The 16,732-nt window shown below is 46.1% G+C and overlaps 1 protein-coding gene across 2 annotated transcripts in view; it reads right to left on the reverse strand.

The window, feature by feature from the left end:
• The window catches only part of PCID2 (PCI domain containing 2), a 73,701-nt gene extending 57,528 nt beyond the window's left edge, over positions 1-16,173 (reverse strand). The window contains exons 1-3 of one of the 2 annotated variants that reach the window (XM_085882107.1): positions 15,962-16,173; positions 15,676-15,733; positions 15,257-15,346 (exon numbers count right to left, since the gene is read on the reverse strand). In XM_085882107.1, the coding sequence (XP_085738233.1) occupies positions 15,257-15,346; positions 15,676-15,711 (126 nt within the window). In that variant the 5' untranslated portion in view covers positions 15,712-15,733; positions 15,962-16,173. Of the gene's footprint in view, positions 1-15,256; positions 15,347-15,675; positions 15,830-15,961 lie in introns of those variants that run through there. The other variant, XM_085882108.1, reaches the window with a different exon arrangement.
• Between the last annotated feature and the right edge of the window lie 559 nt (positions 16,174-16,732).

Here is a 16,732-nt window from a genome sequence, read left to right on the forward strand (position 1 = left end):
GGTTCTGGGTTGAAAAGATCGAAACCTCAAGGAAGAACGGTGCCCAGCTGATGATCCATGCAGTCGGAAAACCATTCATTTGCTTACAGGTCAAGGTTCATACTTTGAGTAAGGGAACTATGTTTTGTGAGGTCAGGTCAGGTCAGGTATGGGAGCATGTGCCAGAACAGCGCGTTGCTGCATGCTGCTGGGCCAAGCTATGTGCTGGGGGTACCCAGGTTCAGGTCACAAGCCCTCCTCCTACTATGCAAGGAAGGGGAGCAGATTTGTGATTTCCATCTGTATGGATGGGCTAATCCACACCAATCTTTGCATCCATGCTCAGGGTACCCAGGCCAGGCCATGGGCACAGACCCCCCCCCACCATCCCCACAAGGCATTTCTCTTCATTACGTGTTTGTATGTCTGAAAAAAAACATCAGAAACTGACCTCAAACAAGGAAATGAGGCCATTTCGCCCATCATTGCCATGATGCACTCGCAAGTTAATTTTTCCCAACAGCTTTAAACATCAATCTTCTTGATGGTATACTAAAGTCTAAATAACCAGATATTGATCGGATGACCCAGCCTATTGTAAATATATACATACATATATATTATACATTATATAATATTGTTGTGGTTACCACCCGTTCGGTGTGCGGACAACCACTTTTAGCCGAATCGCAGCCGTACGCCCACCGGACGAGCAATCCAGTCGCAGCCTTCCGGATCAAACGCTGGAATCCAGCTACGGTGTGTTTTTAATCATAACATATATCTGCAAACTCTCCTGTCCACGCACTACAGGGTCAATCACCGAATTGTCGATATACCTAATTATTTGCGTAGACAGGAATGCCGGGGATCTATACCTCGGCAGAAGCCGGTACAAAACGAGCCACTTACGCACAGCTCGTTTTGTAAGCGATTGCCGAGCGGTGGTTTAATCGCCCGACCCCGCCGGATCCTATTACTTTATCGGCAATTAAAAAGCCCGCGAGAATCCCGTACGCAGCAATGGCAATGCAAATGAGGAAAGGGACGCAACGACCAGATCAACATTTAGACAAGCACATTTATTTATACACGTGACGCAAGCAATGAAGCAATATACAAACAGTATGCAATGGGGGAATGGGGGTAGGGGACAGGACGCGAGTAAAAGAAAAGCAAAGACCTGCAGCCGATATCTAAACGAAATGCAAGTATATACAGGCACTTAACCAGTTTTACTTACGGACGGCACCACAAACACACACAAACACCCAGAAATAAAGGAAGAAAAGCGACCATGTGGTGGTGGACCCTCAGGACTCCGTCCTCCTTCCTCCGACCTTGCGCTCGTCCCACCCTCATGGTTCTCTCGCCTCCTTCCTCACGACGCCCCCGACCTCGATTCTGATTCTCCTCAGCGCTCGCGTTCCTGCCACCTCGATTCTGTTTCTCCTCAGCACCACACGGAGAGACTCTCCTCAGCGTTCCCCCCCCCCGCCTCAATTCTCTCCTCCGCGTTCCAGCACCTCCGACCTTTATCCACAGAGCTTCGCCCATCCCTTCCCGGTGCGCGGGGGGGGGGGGAATTCCAGCAGAGCTTGGCCGGGCAGTTGTTGTTGCCCCCAAGGGGAGGGGCCGCAGTGGGCTCTTTCCACCCAAAAGGAGCGCCCTCCCCTACTTCACCTTTGAATCTCGGCTCGACCCGCTCCTCCTCACTCCCGGCACGCGGGGGGGGGGGAAGGGGGAGGGGAAATCCCCGACTTTATCGGGATCTCTTTCTTCGGAGCACCTTGTTGTTTCAACTGTTGGTTGGCATGGTGTTATTCGTTGGGGAGAGGGGGGGTGAGGCCGTCGTCCGTTCTCCCTCGACGAATGCCAGGCTTCTCGCAACTGTTGCTGAGGTGGAAATGCGGTGGTGGTGTGGTTGGCGTTATGGTGGTGTGGCTGGCATTTTGTGGTGGTCATGATGGTGGTGTGGTTGGGCGGTTGTGGTTAAGGTGGTTGTTGTGAAGGCGGTTGTGGAGAAGGTGGCTGTGGTTAGTGGTGGTTGTGGTGGTGGAGAGGCGGTTGGTCCAAAATAAAGATAGTAAAAGAAAAACGGCTGACTCAAAGATCACAGCCCAGTTACACGAATAATCCCTTAGACATCAGTGGGGAAATCTATCTGAACACAGACTTATTGACATAACTGACTGAAGGACCTATATGGTGTCCTGTGAATTTCAACAACCGTAACAATATATACACATATATATTATACATTATATAATATATACACATACATATATATATATATATATATATATATTATACATTATACAATATATACACATATACATTATATAAGATATACATATATCCACATTATATAATACTAGTGCGTGGCCATACGTGCAAAAAAAAAAAAACTTTCAAACAAACACACAGGCCGTTCCTTCACTCTCGTAAACGACGACTGGATTGGGGCATTGTGTTTATCTATAAAAGCGCATAAGAAATCGAGAAATTATTAGAATAAAGTAAGTCATCACTATCCGGAAGTCCGTACGTTGTAACCAGTAATGGGAAACGCGGCTGAGGATCTCTTCCCCATCGGCCACGCCTACGCAGCAACGTGTCCTGTCATTGGTAACTAAATGGCGCCCTTTCCCCATCGGCCACGCCTACGCAGCAACGTGTCCTGTCATTGGTTTGGTAAATAAATGGCCATAACTTGGGAACCACTTGTCAGATTAATATCAAACCTTGAAAACGCACATACTCAAGTCCCCAGCAATATACCTGGCAAGTTTCAATTATAACGGAGCAGTGGTTGTCGAAAAACAGCGGTCAGATTCACACAGACACACACAGAGATTTCTGGAATTATAGATATACACTAGCCGAAACCCCGTCACAGACGGGGCACAAAATTGGTCCTTCAGTATTAATTTTGATTATCTGTCGAATCGCGTTGGTCCCGTCTCGATCGGATGAAATTGAAGTTACCCGGTGACCTTGACCCCTTGACCTTGACCGCCCCATGTCCGTTCTCACGTCCCAAGGATCACTCATGCCAAGTTTCATCTCATTCCATCCAACGGTTCGGCCGCCTATAAAGGACGAACAAACACACACACATACAAACAAACATATTCTATTTTTTTTAGTATAGTAGATACATATATATATATATATATATATATATATATATATATATATATTAAAAAATATAGATATATATTGTTACGTCTGAGGGGGGGTATGCATTCAAAGGGTAATTAGGATGTTTAATTAGGTATGCCATGCTGTTTGAGTTTACCAGGATCTCGATGTAATAAGTAGCAATTCAGTGGTGATAAGTTGTTTAGTAAATGTCCATTTCTTCAAGGGGGAAATGATAATTGTCACGTAATTAGATAGGGAGACGGGATAGGGTAAGGGTGTCTGCGTAAACCCTGTTAGTATTCCCTGGAGGCTTGCCGTGACATCACAGGACAGTGCTGCGGATGGCTCCGCCCCATGATCACGATTGGCGGGAGGCGACGGCGGAGGGCCAATAAAACGGCTCGATTGGAAGTGACGAGGACTCAAGGATAAAAAGGTTCTGTTCGGGGAAAAGGAGTGGGAGGAAGAAGATCGGTAAAGAAAAACCGTTTTGGTGGAGGCTGTTGTGCTGGGAACGTGCTGTTTTGTTGCACTGATTCGATCCTGGATTCATCGTGTCTCGTGGCCTTGCTGTGCCTCGTGCCTCACCTCGGTTGGCTCGGAGTACGGGGTCGAATGGCGGGCGGACCTGCCTCCCTCTCCTGCTCATAACTTGGCGCCAGAACTGGCTCCCTGGCGGCTGTGAGCGGACTTGCGCCGACACCAGGAGGTCGACAGCACCACGGTGTCTCCTGCCCCTGACGAGCGCAACGCCAGCTCGTCCGATGCCAATACGGGGACTGTTGCGTCTACACCACGAGCCAGCCTGACCACCAGGACCAGCTACGTTGTGTGTGTGTGTGTGTGTGTGTGTGTGTGTGTGTGTGTGTGTGTGTGTGTGTGTGTGTGTGTGTGTGTGTGTGTGTGTGTGTGTGTGTGTGTGTGTGTGTGTGTGTGTGTGTGTGTGTGTGTGTGTACCTCGTGCCTTAGAGGGTTTGAGATTTGCATATCCATTGGAATAGTTTGTGTTTTCCCCACGCCCGAACCCACACCACCATCCCGTCGAATTGCCCCGGATCCCTCCTCTTGCCGAGTCTTATTATTTCTGGTTATAGAAATAAACGTTATTAACTCAGTGAAAAGCGACTCGTGCCACCTTCCTCGTCCCGTTTGCGGTAGAGCGATTAAAACCGCCATCTTTGGGTTATAAAAAAATAAACCGCCTCCATCGTTTCGGCTCATTCTACGTTGGCGGGACTGTTCAAGTCCCGTGGACGTCACATTGGTGTCAGGAGTGGGATGTTCGAACCCCTCTAAATTATATTTGGTATCGGGAGAATATACCAGGACTGAAATCTCGCCACGAATTGGAATATAAAATTACTACAGAAAAGCGCGCGAGCGTGGGAAAATTTTGGCGGGAGTTTTCAAATTAAATTTTATTGGTGGCAAACGGGACTTCTGCACCATGGCGGATGTGCAGATGTTTGAGGAGGAAGGCCACGTGTCTGGCAGCGAGTTGGGGGAAGAAGGGAGAGATGGGGGTAGGATTGGAACCTCCCCCATCCCAAGCGTGGACCGTGCTTCATCGCCCGTAACGGGGCCGGCAGCGCCGGAAACCGGTGCGATGACGATCCAGACAATGTTGGAACGTTTAATAGCAAATCAATTCGTGACACAGAGGGCAGAAATGATGGCACAAATGGCAAATCAATTCGTGACACAGAGGGCAGACATGACGGCACAAATGGAAAATCAATTCGTGACACAGAGGGCAGAAATGACAGATCAATTGGGGGTAATGGGGGAACAGTTGGGTGCACGGATTGATTTAATGAGGGATGAATTGGGGGAAAAGATGGAGAAAATGAAAACTGAGACGCAGGAGTGTGTGGATGTTCAATTGGGGGAAATACAAAGTAAATTTGAGGATAGATTGGAGGAAACAAAGGTAGAAATTACATTGGAGGGGGAAAATATACGAAAAAAATTGGAAGATAAAATTGATGCAACGAACATTCGTGTTGATAAAGTGGATGAAAGCCTGGAACGTCATCGTGCCCGTGTGGATGCTCGTATGCAGCTGCAAATAGAAGAGTAGGAAGAGCTGAGGAAGCAAGGGATGAATTTGGCGGAGGAGGTAAAAGGATTGGAGGCTCGTTTGGACGAACAAGATAAAATTATGAGCCAAGATGAAGTCTTGGATAAAGGCCTGGTAGAGCCGTCTTTTGTAAGTAGAGTGTCCGGGTTGGTTGAGGAGCAGCTACAAACTCGCGACGGAGCCTTGGAGGAGGTTGTGCGGGCCCAGAAGATCCTGCGGGAAGAGTTGAATCGGTCCATTCAACGTTTGGAACAGGAGGCAAAATTGACCCATGAGACCCTCACCACAAAACATCTTTGGCCACAGTTGGCTCCGAAATTGGATACGCAGCCACAAGGGTGTTTGATCCCTGGTCTGGATTCGGACAAAGGAGAAACTGGGAAGCGGGCCACCGTAAAAGTGATCCCCCTGGTAAATTTTGACGGATCAGGAAGCCTTGAAGCTTTTCTGACGCAATTTGAGTGTATTTCCCGACTAAACGGGTGGAATGAGCGGGAACGTACAGGGAATTTGGTGGCAACGTTGCGGGGACCAGCCGCAGATGTGTTAAACGTGATCGCGGAGGGATGTTGACCAGCTCCCACATTTGCGAGGCGTTGAGCCGTCGGTTTGGGTTCGCAGCGAACTGTGATCTGGTGCGGGCCCAGCTCCAGCACCGCAGATTAAAGCCAGGTGAGACAGTGCAGGAGCTGGCACAGGACATTTACCAATCAGTCAGGATTGCGTATCGGGACCTTACAGTGGAGGCATGGGACAGACTGGCACTAGAGAAATTTTTAGCTGCTCTTCCTGATCCTGAGGTCCGAGCGCGAGTGGAGCTACAGGATCCACCCACCGTGCACCGAGCGGCCGAGTGCGCGGCCAGGCTGGCCTCGTGGAGTCGGCCGGGTCGGGTGCCCGAGAGGCCATCGGTGACGATCCGACAGGCGGAGATTCGGGATCAGAGAGGGGGGCTGGGAGAAATTGGCATTACCCAAATGCTTCAGAGGATGAATCCTCCTGCTGAACTGCCAGGTCTATCCGAGGTGCCCTTACATAGGTCGAGTCCGGAAATCACTGTCGGGGGTCGGGGAGACTTGATCGGGTTGAGCATATAGCGTCATGCTCAGCTGGTGAGATTGTGGCGAAGTGCCCTCCCTTGGTGAAAATAGTGAATTGTGGGAAAATTGGCATGGGTTTGTAAGTTCTGCTGGGTTTTCGAGTGACAATAGGGACAGTGGGTAATTGGTAAGAAAGCGGGCACGAGTGGCTGTCCAATGGCTGGTGCGTGGATCAGGTGAGGAGAAGTGCTGTGTGAGTTGTTTCAAGTTAAGAAGTGAAATGTATGGTGCACACGTTGATTTTTTATTGGACATGGTGTGGTAACAGGGAAGGTCATGGTCGGTGAAGTGTTAGTAATGCAGGTGTCACATGTAAGGCCGATGGGGTGGGGGAGTCATGTGGGTGGGGATGATGTGCTTGTCCACAGGGATTGCTGAAGCTCACGGTGAGCGGGAATTGCGACCCCCTTCAAGGAGATTCACCCCTGGTGGCTAACGGTGACAGTGTCTGGAGGCAACTGGGAGAGGGTCTGGTTGGGCGACCAAGGCGGGTAGGACCTTGGCGACCCAGGAAGGCCAGAGGAGCCAGTGAGACCCCTTCCAGTGTGTTGTACGGGGTTAGAGCTGATGGCTACCAGGGGGGAGGGAATCAAAGGGAGTGGGGGCGGAGAAACGTCCGGGTTGGACTAAAGCTTACCTGTGGGCATGATTGCACCTGAGATGCCCCCATTATCTTGTGGTAACCCACCCCACGGCCATGACGGGATTCAGCCTGCATCATTAAAATGGGGACCATGACCTAGAAATGTGATGATGACCATGGTGTGAGTTTTGTGAAGATGTGTGAGTCCCACTCGATCCCGCACAACTTGACATGTGCAGCAAGGGCATGATGTCCGCATAATTTTGGGGCAAGCAAATTTGAAAATTGGCTCCCAGGTAACGCTGGGTCTATTAGCATCCACTGGGGGACGCGATCAAGTGTAAATATTCCGTGAATAGTGTCGTTAAGGCATAGAGTAGGAATGTAAAGTATAAGTGTTGTGTTTTTGTGGAACCTTTTGTTTCCCCTCCCCAGATCACTGGAAGAGTGTTGGACAAGAGCGATGATCCAGAGGATGGAGTGCAACTGCGCTCAGTGCTCTCATGTGATAAAAAAAAATGAATGATTGTTTAGGCAAGGATAAGGCCATAAGGGGGTAGTACATTAAGCAGGATAGGTAAGTTAGCTGCGGCTCGCTGCCCATTGCCCATCCTACTTTATTTCGTTAGGTTAAATAGGTGGGAGTCAGGAAGTGTTAAGGCTGGTACGGTAGCGCCTGTGATATACCTTGCAGGAGCTGCGGTACCAGAGGAGGGGGCAGTGTTACGTCTGAGGGGGGGGTATGCCATGCTGTTCGAGTTTACCAGGATCTCGATGTAATAAGTTGCAATTCAGTGGTGATAAGTTGTTTAGTAAATGTCCATTTCTTCAAGGGGGAAATGATAATCGTCACGTAATTAGATAGGGAGACGGGATAGGGTAAGGGTGTCTGCGTAAACCCTGTTAGTATTCCCTGGAGGCTTGCCGTGACGTCACAGGACAGTGCTGCGGATGGCTCCGCCCCATGATCACGATTGGCGGAAGGCGACGGCGGAGGGCCAATAAAACGGCTCGATTGGAAGTGACGAGGACTCGAGGATAAAAAGGTTCTGTTCGGGGAAAAGGGGTGGGAGGAAGAAGATCGGTAAAAAAAAACCGTTTTGGTGGAGGCTGTTGTGCTGGGAACGTGCTGTTTTGCTGCGCCGATTCGATCCTGGATTCATTGTGTCTCGTGGCCTTGCTGTGCCTCGTGCCTCACCTCGGTTGGCTCTGGGGTTCTGCTGGCTCGGAGTACGGGGTCGAATGGCTGGCGGACCTGCCTCCCTCTCCTGCTCGCAACTTGGCGCCAGAACTGGCTCCCTGGCGGCTGTGAGCAGACTTGCACCGACACCAGGAGGTCGACAGCACCACGGTGTCTCCTGCCCCTGACGAGCGCAACGCCAGCTCGTCCGACGCCAATCCGGGGACTGTTGCGTCTACACCACGGGCCAGCCTGACCACCAGGACCAGCTACGTTTTGTGTGTGTGTGTGTGTGTGTGTGTGTGTGTGTGTGTGTGTGTGTGTGTGTGTGTGTGTGTGTGTGTGTGTACCTGTGGCTTAGAGGGTTTGAGATTTGTATATCCATTGGAATTGTTTGTGTTTTCCCCACGCCCGAACCAACACCACCATCCCTTCGAATCGCCCCGGATCCCTCCTCTTGCCGAGTCTTATTATTTCTGGTTATAGAAATAAACGTTATTAACTCAGTGAAAAGCGACTCGTGCCACCTTCCTCGTCCGGTTTGCGGTTGAGCGATTAAAAAAAAATAGACCGCCTCCATCGTTTCGGCTCATTCTATGTTGGCAGGACTGTTCAGGTCCCTTGGACGTCACAATATATATATATATATATATATATATATATATATATATATATATATATATATATATATATATATATATATATATATATATATATATATATATATATATATATATATATATATATATATGGCTGAAAAAGTAGGTATACAGTAATGAAAAACAAAACATGCGCACAAAAACGTATTTTATTGATTATACAAGTATATCAATATAAACATACCAATAATAAGCATAATAATCTTCTATTAATGAATGAATTCTAGTATTAAATGAATCCCAGCACCACTATTATAATACTGGTAATATTGGTATAATCCTTACTGTATACCTACTTTTGCAGCCCGCTGTGTATATATATATATATATATATATATATATATATATATATATATATATATATATATATATATATATATATATATATATATATATATATATCTTCTTTCAGCTGCTCCCGTTAGGGGTCGCCACAGCGGATCATCCGTTATGATCCGCATAATGATTTGGCACAGGATTTATTCCGGATGGCCTTCCTGATGCAACCCTGGTCGCCTCTTACGACACAGGGATATGGTATACCTATTTTAACCGGGGTATACACCGGGCCCAGTACACTGGTACTCACTTCACCGACCTCGGTAGGATGACAGGCTGAGTCAACCTCCTGGTATGTATTAATTTAAGCGGCCAACGGGGCTTGAAATCAGGACTTTTTGGATCCCAAGCCGCTACCCTAACCACTATGCCAACACCAGGCCTGTATATATATATATATATATATATATATATATATATATATATATATATATATATATATATATATATATATATATATATATATATATGTATGTATATATATATACAGATTTCAGAATCCAGTATGATGAATGCATCCACACATCCAGGTCCTCAGACAGTTATTTCCTTAAATGCATGTTCAGATTAGCCCCCATCCCCATGTCTAATGGGATCTTAAATGTGATGCGTTGAGAAGGGTAAAGGATAGATCCCCTCTCTTATGGGAAGCTTTTTTCTTTATGACAGACACGTTCACACACATTCCTTTCACGATCTCTGAAGCCCGCCCTCATTTTTCCTCAGCAACATTCTTTCACAAGCTCTGAAGCCCACCCCCATTCTTCCTCAGCGGTAATCTTTCGTGAGCTCCAACGCCCGCATTTTTTGAGAGCGCACGGGTCATCATGGTAACCGTGCCCCAGTGGGGCGGGGTGAGCTTGGGGCGGACGGCACCCCTCGGAGACGGCCCGGGGATATAAAAACGAGTGAGAGGTACGTTCTGAAGAGAAAAGCGTGAGGAGAGAAAATCGTGAGGAGGGAACACGAAAGAGGAAAAAGAAAATAAAAAGCAAAAGGAGAGAGGAAAAAGCAAAGGGTGAGAGAAGCGAGCAAGAAGCGGGTGTCTGATCAGCGCCGACGAAATAATTCGTCCTTCCCAGTGCTTGGGCAAGCGAGCGTGTGGTTTGCGTGTGGGTGTCTGACCAGCGCCAACGAGACAATTCGTCCTTCGGCAAGCGAGTGTGTGGTTGTGAGCAGCGCCGCCAACAAGTGAGGCACAGGTCGGTCAACAACAATACCAGGTCTAAACCCACGACGGACCATCTCGGTGCCCTCTAGACTTCGACTGGCATTCAAGGCTGCCCCGCGAGAGGGTGCACGGCAAAGCTGGGTGCTGGCGACGGACGTGACACGCACGTACAGAATTTCAGGACGTTTTCGCTTCACGGACGACTTTTTGGTGAGCGGGACGATTCTTCCCTCCCCCCCCCCCCCCGAATGATCTGTTGGGTACCCTTGTCTGTGTTTAGCTGCAAATAAGTCAATGCCCGATAAGCATCTGCTCTCTGTCTCTTTCCTGGCATTTTCATTGACTTTGCTTTGAAATTCATTCTGTATTTACTTCAGCAAATAAAAAGTTATTTTTATTTATTTATTTTATTATTAATAAATTATTTTTCGATTTCCAACCTGTCAGTGTTTGTCCTTTCCTTCCATTGGTCTGGCATTGTCCGAACCGAGATAGAGAATTACCACAGGTAATTACCACAGATTTGACCCAAAAATTGTCGGCACGCACCAGCGGTTAAAACGCTCGGCCAGCCTAATTCAAATCTAATAGAGATAACATTGGTACTTTGCCGAGGGTGCGCTCCCCACTCAGGTAACCACGTGACCTCTAGTTAAACGGAATAATTACACGGTGGACACTGGAACTCATGGTTGACTGGGTGGCGTTCGTGGTTTTAAAAGAACCCACCGTACCACAACTTTAATTGTGAGCGGTGGCCCCAGGTCTGGCTCTTCCGAGGATTCATCCCCCTGAGTGACAAGCTGGTGTCTCGGTACCCGTAGCAATATGTGTATATGTATATATATATATATAAATATGTATATATATATATATATATATATATATATATATATATATATATATATATATATATATATATATATATATATATATATATATATATATATATATATATATATATCTTCGTCTTCTTTCGGCTGCTCCCGTTAGGGGTCACCACAGCGGATCATCTGTTATGATCCGCATAATGATTTGGCACAGGTTTTACGCTGGATGCCCTTCCTGACGCAACCCTGGTCGCCTCTTACGACACAGGGATATGGTACACCTATTCTAACCGGGGCATACACCGGGCCCAGTACACTGGTAGCTTATCACAATATATATATATATATATATATATATATATATATATATATATATATATATATATATATATATATATATATATATATATATATATATATATATATATTAGCGATACGCGTGCACATGCACGGGATAGCAGTACAACATAGCTGGTAGCAGACGACAGACCGTACACGGGGAATGACAAAAATACGCATTGTGCAAAATGCAAGTGGTACTATAGAGTGCCAAGACTTCCAAAAAAAGGGCCCATTATGCCTGTGGTAGGAAAGGGGGGATTAAATAAATGGAAGCCATGCAAAGACAAACACAGCCGTGCAAAGAGAAAAACAAAAAGGGCTTGTGGTGGTTTGGGCACATGAGAAGAATGGACGAGGAATCGATGAAGAAAGTATGGAATGAGCCATTCAATTGGAAAATATTTGGAGGAAGACAAAGATTATGGTGGAGGGATGCCATGGAAAGATTTGAAGAACAAGGGATTGAGGGAGAGGAAGATACAGAAGAGAGGAGATTGGAAAAGGCAGGTCCGAGTTGTTGACCCCTAACTGTTTGGATGAAGGCTTAATAAAGGTGTCTTTATGTAATATATTGTTACGGCCACGGGTACTGAGTGTATTATGAAGGGGTTAATCCTCGTTTCTCCTCAGAAGAACCGGACATGGGGCCACCGCTCACAATCAACTTTGTGGTGCGGTTGGTTGTTTAACCACCACGAATGCCAATCAGTTAACCACGAGTTCCAGTGTCCACCGTCGCATTTTCCATTTAACTCGAGGTCACGTGGCCTTGGCGATGCACCAATCTTATCCTGATTAGATCTTAAGTAATGCAGCCGAGCATTTATCGCTGGTGCACGCCGACTATGATGGGTTAATTATTTTAGGAATTATAATCTCCCAGTCTATCGAAGTTTGGACAATGCTGGATCAATGGAAGGAAATGACAATCACAGACAGGTTGAAACGTCAACAAGGAATTTATTATAAAGAAAAATAAATAAACTGAAGGACTTTTTATTTTCTTGCCGATTTAAATGGATGAATTCATTCAAAGCTAATGTTCAATCAATAAAATAATCTCAAGCAAATTAAGAATTCAACAAGCATTTATAGAAAAATGAACAAAGAGCAGATGCTTATCACAATGCCTTACTTAACAATTAACCACGAGACATGGCTATCCATCAGATGATTCAGGGGGGAAAAGAAATTGGGTCTCGGCCTACCAAAGCAGAAGTTGTCGTGCGTCGATTAAAAAAACCCAAAATGTATGAGCGTGCCTTGGTTGACCTCTCCAAATGAGCTCTCCACAGCCCGGCTCGTTTCCGCTGCCAGCGCCCGGCCTTGCCGTGCACTCACCCGTAAACAGGCTCGAACACCAATCGACGTCACGCTGTCACCCCCAGGAACCAGGAATGCCAAGAGCCAGCAGGAACAGTCCAACTGTCACCAAACGCGGTTGCTGCTGTCCACAACCATCAGGAGCTGTCATCAACCATCAGCAGGATCTTCCACTAACTACTATCAGGATATCCCACCAACCACGATCAGGATCTCTGACCAACTGCCAACAAAGCAGTCCTGCTGTCCTTTTATAGGCGACCAGTGTGGGCAGAGCCTCAAGCACGACTTCAGCCAAATCCAGCTTGCCTCTTGGCGCATCGCTGCACGAGACCTCCAACCGTCAATTCTCGCGGTCATTTTCTCTTGACCATTGAAAGAGATGCACCTCCCAATTAACACAGGCCTGGCTTACGACACCATGTTCAGTGCGCTGGACGAACACCAGAAAGCAGCCATTTGCCGGAACAACCGAGCAAAAACATGAAGCGCACACAAAATGTCAACGGGCAATTATCACCTATTCGTTCAGCCCGACACGAAAAGAAGCCAGCCAGTGTCCATATAGCTGCTGAACGGGGTGTCGATTGCCGATGGAAAAAAGTGGGCGTCAAACTTCGATGAAAGAAAATGGGTGTCGAACGTCAATGGAAAAAAGGTGAGTCCTGAATAAATGATCCGAGACCACAGCCATATTTGACCGTCAGAATGAACCGTTCAGGAAAAGCTTGCGGTGTCATTAATGACTCAAATGTCCTGTAAGTCCAATGTGAAAATGAAAACCAAAATAAAATGTGTAAATAAATAGTGCATTTCCAGGCCAATGTGTCTTGATGGAAAGGGAATGGACGAGTTACCGTTGGGCTCACAGCAATCTTATCGCGTGCTCAAAGGGTGAATATCGCTCATGCAGAAATAAGAACCAGATGTAAAATCATATGTAATGAACGTGTTATTAAGAGGAAAAGGTTATCCCAAAAGAAAGCAAGGGAACCTATTCTCTACCCTTCTCCAATGCATCAGAGAGTAAGAATCAAACCAGACATGGGGATGGCTCTATTCTGAACATGCATTTATGGAAATAACTGTCTGATCACCTGGATTTGGATGCATTGCTCGGATCCGATTCTGAAATCCACAACAATATATACTGAAGCGCAAAAGAAACTTACCACCTTTTAAACCTTCAAATATCAACAATAACACTACGTGTAGTAAATGTTTGAACTTATTTGTGGACAATAGTGTCCTCACTGTCAGACAAAACGGTCATGGATGGTCACTTGAACCTTCAATGGTCACTTCATAGCACAGCTGTTGAACAGCCATTTTGACTGTCAGTGATTAGCCAAGGTGTATGGGATGATTTTAATGAGCTGCACGTGATGTCTTGATATTGGCTTTAAAAAGGCCAGTGCAAAATGGGCATTTCAATCAACATGCCACGATTGTCAAGGGATCAACGGCAGTGTGCCTTGGGCATACTGCAAGGCGGATTGAGCTACCGTGAGGTGGCACGTCGCCTTGGCTGTTCACACCAGACGATATCGGCCCTGGTGGACAGAGACACCCTCCACAACTCTACAGATGACAGACCTCGATCAGGGAGGCCAAGAGTCACCACTGCAAGGCAGGACAGGCAGATGGTCCTAAGTCAGATGGCTTCAGACATTGAGGACTGAGTGGGACAGAATCGAGCAGCAATCCATCCAAAGACTGCTAGGCAGTATGCGCCGACGATGCACTGCCTGTATCCAAAACAATGGTGGCCACACACGGTATGGAGAGGGGACTGACATTGCACCCTGTGCTGTTCTGTACTGTAGAACAAACTTATGAGATGGTGTATCTTGGTCTAAAACTTGACATGTCATCAATAAAATGCCAATGTTTCAATTAGCAGTTGTTGGTTTGTTTTATTTTGAACCGTTACAATTTTATTACATTTCAAACAAGTGGTAAGTTTCTTTTGCGTTTCAGTATATACATATACGTATATTTTGCCTTAACTCAAAAATGCAGAAAAAGTGTGCCTTCATCTCCTGTGCACCAGAAAAATGTGAAAATAATGAAAAATTGTGATGTGAAATGATGTGAAATGTGAAAAAAAAGAATAAATAAAAATAAAAATAATGAAAAAGTGCACCAGAAGTTTCAACTTTACTTGCAATTTACACTTACCCAAATAACAATCCCAATAAAATGACTTGATGACTTTTTGAGTCACGCATTCATCATACCAGATCCTACACAGCATAATTAAACTGGACCCAGACGACTTATTTGCCCAACAGCACAACACAAACACCAGAGGACAATCATTGAAGATCTTCAAAGAAAGGCTCCGCCTTGAAGTCAGGAACAAGCTCTTCGCACATCGGATTAATCTTCCGCAAGGTACTGCGGAAAGCTCCTCTATATCCAGACTTTCAAAAACAGCCTTGACAAGCGGAGGAGGAGGAGGAGGAGGAGGAGGAGGAGGAGGAGGAGGAGGAGGAGGAGAGTGATTGATGTTGGCTATACCTGCAGGCGAACATTGGCCACGTGTGCATGATTGAAGGAGAGTAGTTCGGCACATTGCATGCCATTCCTGGTATCAATAGCCTCGGAAAGCTGAAGGGGTTAAAAAACGATGCAAATGAAATCAAGTTAATCAGCCCAGACAATATATATATATATATATATATATATATATATATATATATTTATATATATATACATAATTATATAAACCAGGGGTGTGTTCCATTACCAATCAGCTTGTCGAGCGCTCGCCAAGTAGCTTAAGCGCTCAAGTAAGCACCCCATTTTAAACTGTCGATAAGGAACGGCTGGCTTGGCAAGCGCGAGCAAGGTGATTGGTCATGGAACAAGGCCCAAGACCCAGCTCAATCTCCACAGCGATCTTGCTTTTGATTCCAACACGCCGCTTCCCGTCTTACCAGCTTGAGGTATTGGTTGAGCGTGACGTGCGCCATTGGATTGTGCGCCTCGCAGCGTCTGGGGAAGACAGGAACACGGACGGCTTCACATACTTCACTCACTCAACCCGCCATCCCCCCTGATTGTGCATGCAATTCAATTTGTTACTTTGCGATTTATAAATCATCAATTCCAATTCAAAGCACATCGAAATAAAAGTCAACATATTATATATTATTCTGTGATTGGTACAACTAGTAAATCAATTAATTAACAGTAAATAAACCAACAAGTTTCATCATGTACCAGGGAAAGCAGCTTTCGCTCAGATATCACAAGTATTTCACAGAATCCTGAGATCCGTGCCGACAGACTGAAGGGTAATATAGCAATGCTCTACTGTACTCTACTGTACTCTACTGTACTGTACTGTACTGTACCAACACCAAAAACCTAATCTGCCGTCCGAGATGCCATTCGTTCACCACATTCAAATGAACTTCACTTCTAATTGCATTTTGTTTCCATTATATCGCATGTTGGAAGTGATCTTTAGAAGAATACGATTCGAAAAACGTAAACATTCCTTCTTTTTTTTTTCTTTCTCCGTGGGATCAAATCTCCGCGTGGATTTATACCGCCACTTGCAATGTTTCAGCACCACCAGCTACACCGCACACGAGTCACGTTCAAGAAAAACTCATTTTCCGGAACAAAACAAAACGAATGACCTTTCGAACCAAGCAAAACATTCAAAAAGAAGTATCTAAAACCATTGAAAAAGCGAACTAGACTCATGGATAATCTTATGGAGGGGTTTTCAGAGCTCTCCCGTGATGCCGTGCGCGCCGCCATGTTGGTTGTCTTCACTTCCCAGGCAACGATATAGCATCAGTAGCTCAACAATCTCATCTGCAGCACTGTCTGTTATGATGATATGTTGGGTGGTCATATTTTGGACCATTAGCTGTGTGTTAATCAGCTGTCAGGATTCTAACCTTGCTTGTAACTGTGCATTAAATGTTTCAGGCTACCAATGTTCCATGCACCCCACTGTTTTTGGACAGAGCCCAGCTG

This window comes from Eptatretus burgeri, chromosome 5 (genome assembly GCF_056783735.1).
Source record: "Eptatretus burgeri isolate ZD-2024b chromosome 5, Ebu_testis_v1, whole genome shotgun sequence".
Lineage (NCBI taxonomy): Eukaryota > Metazoa > Chordata > Myxini > Myxiniformes > Myxinidae > Eptatretus > Eptatretus burgeri.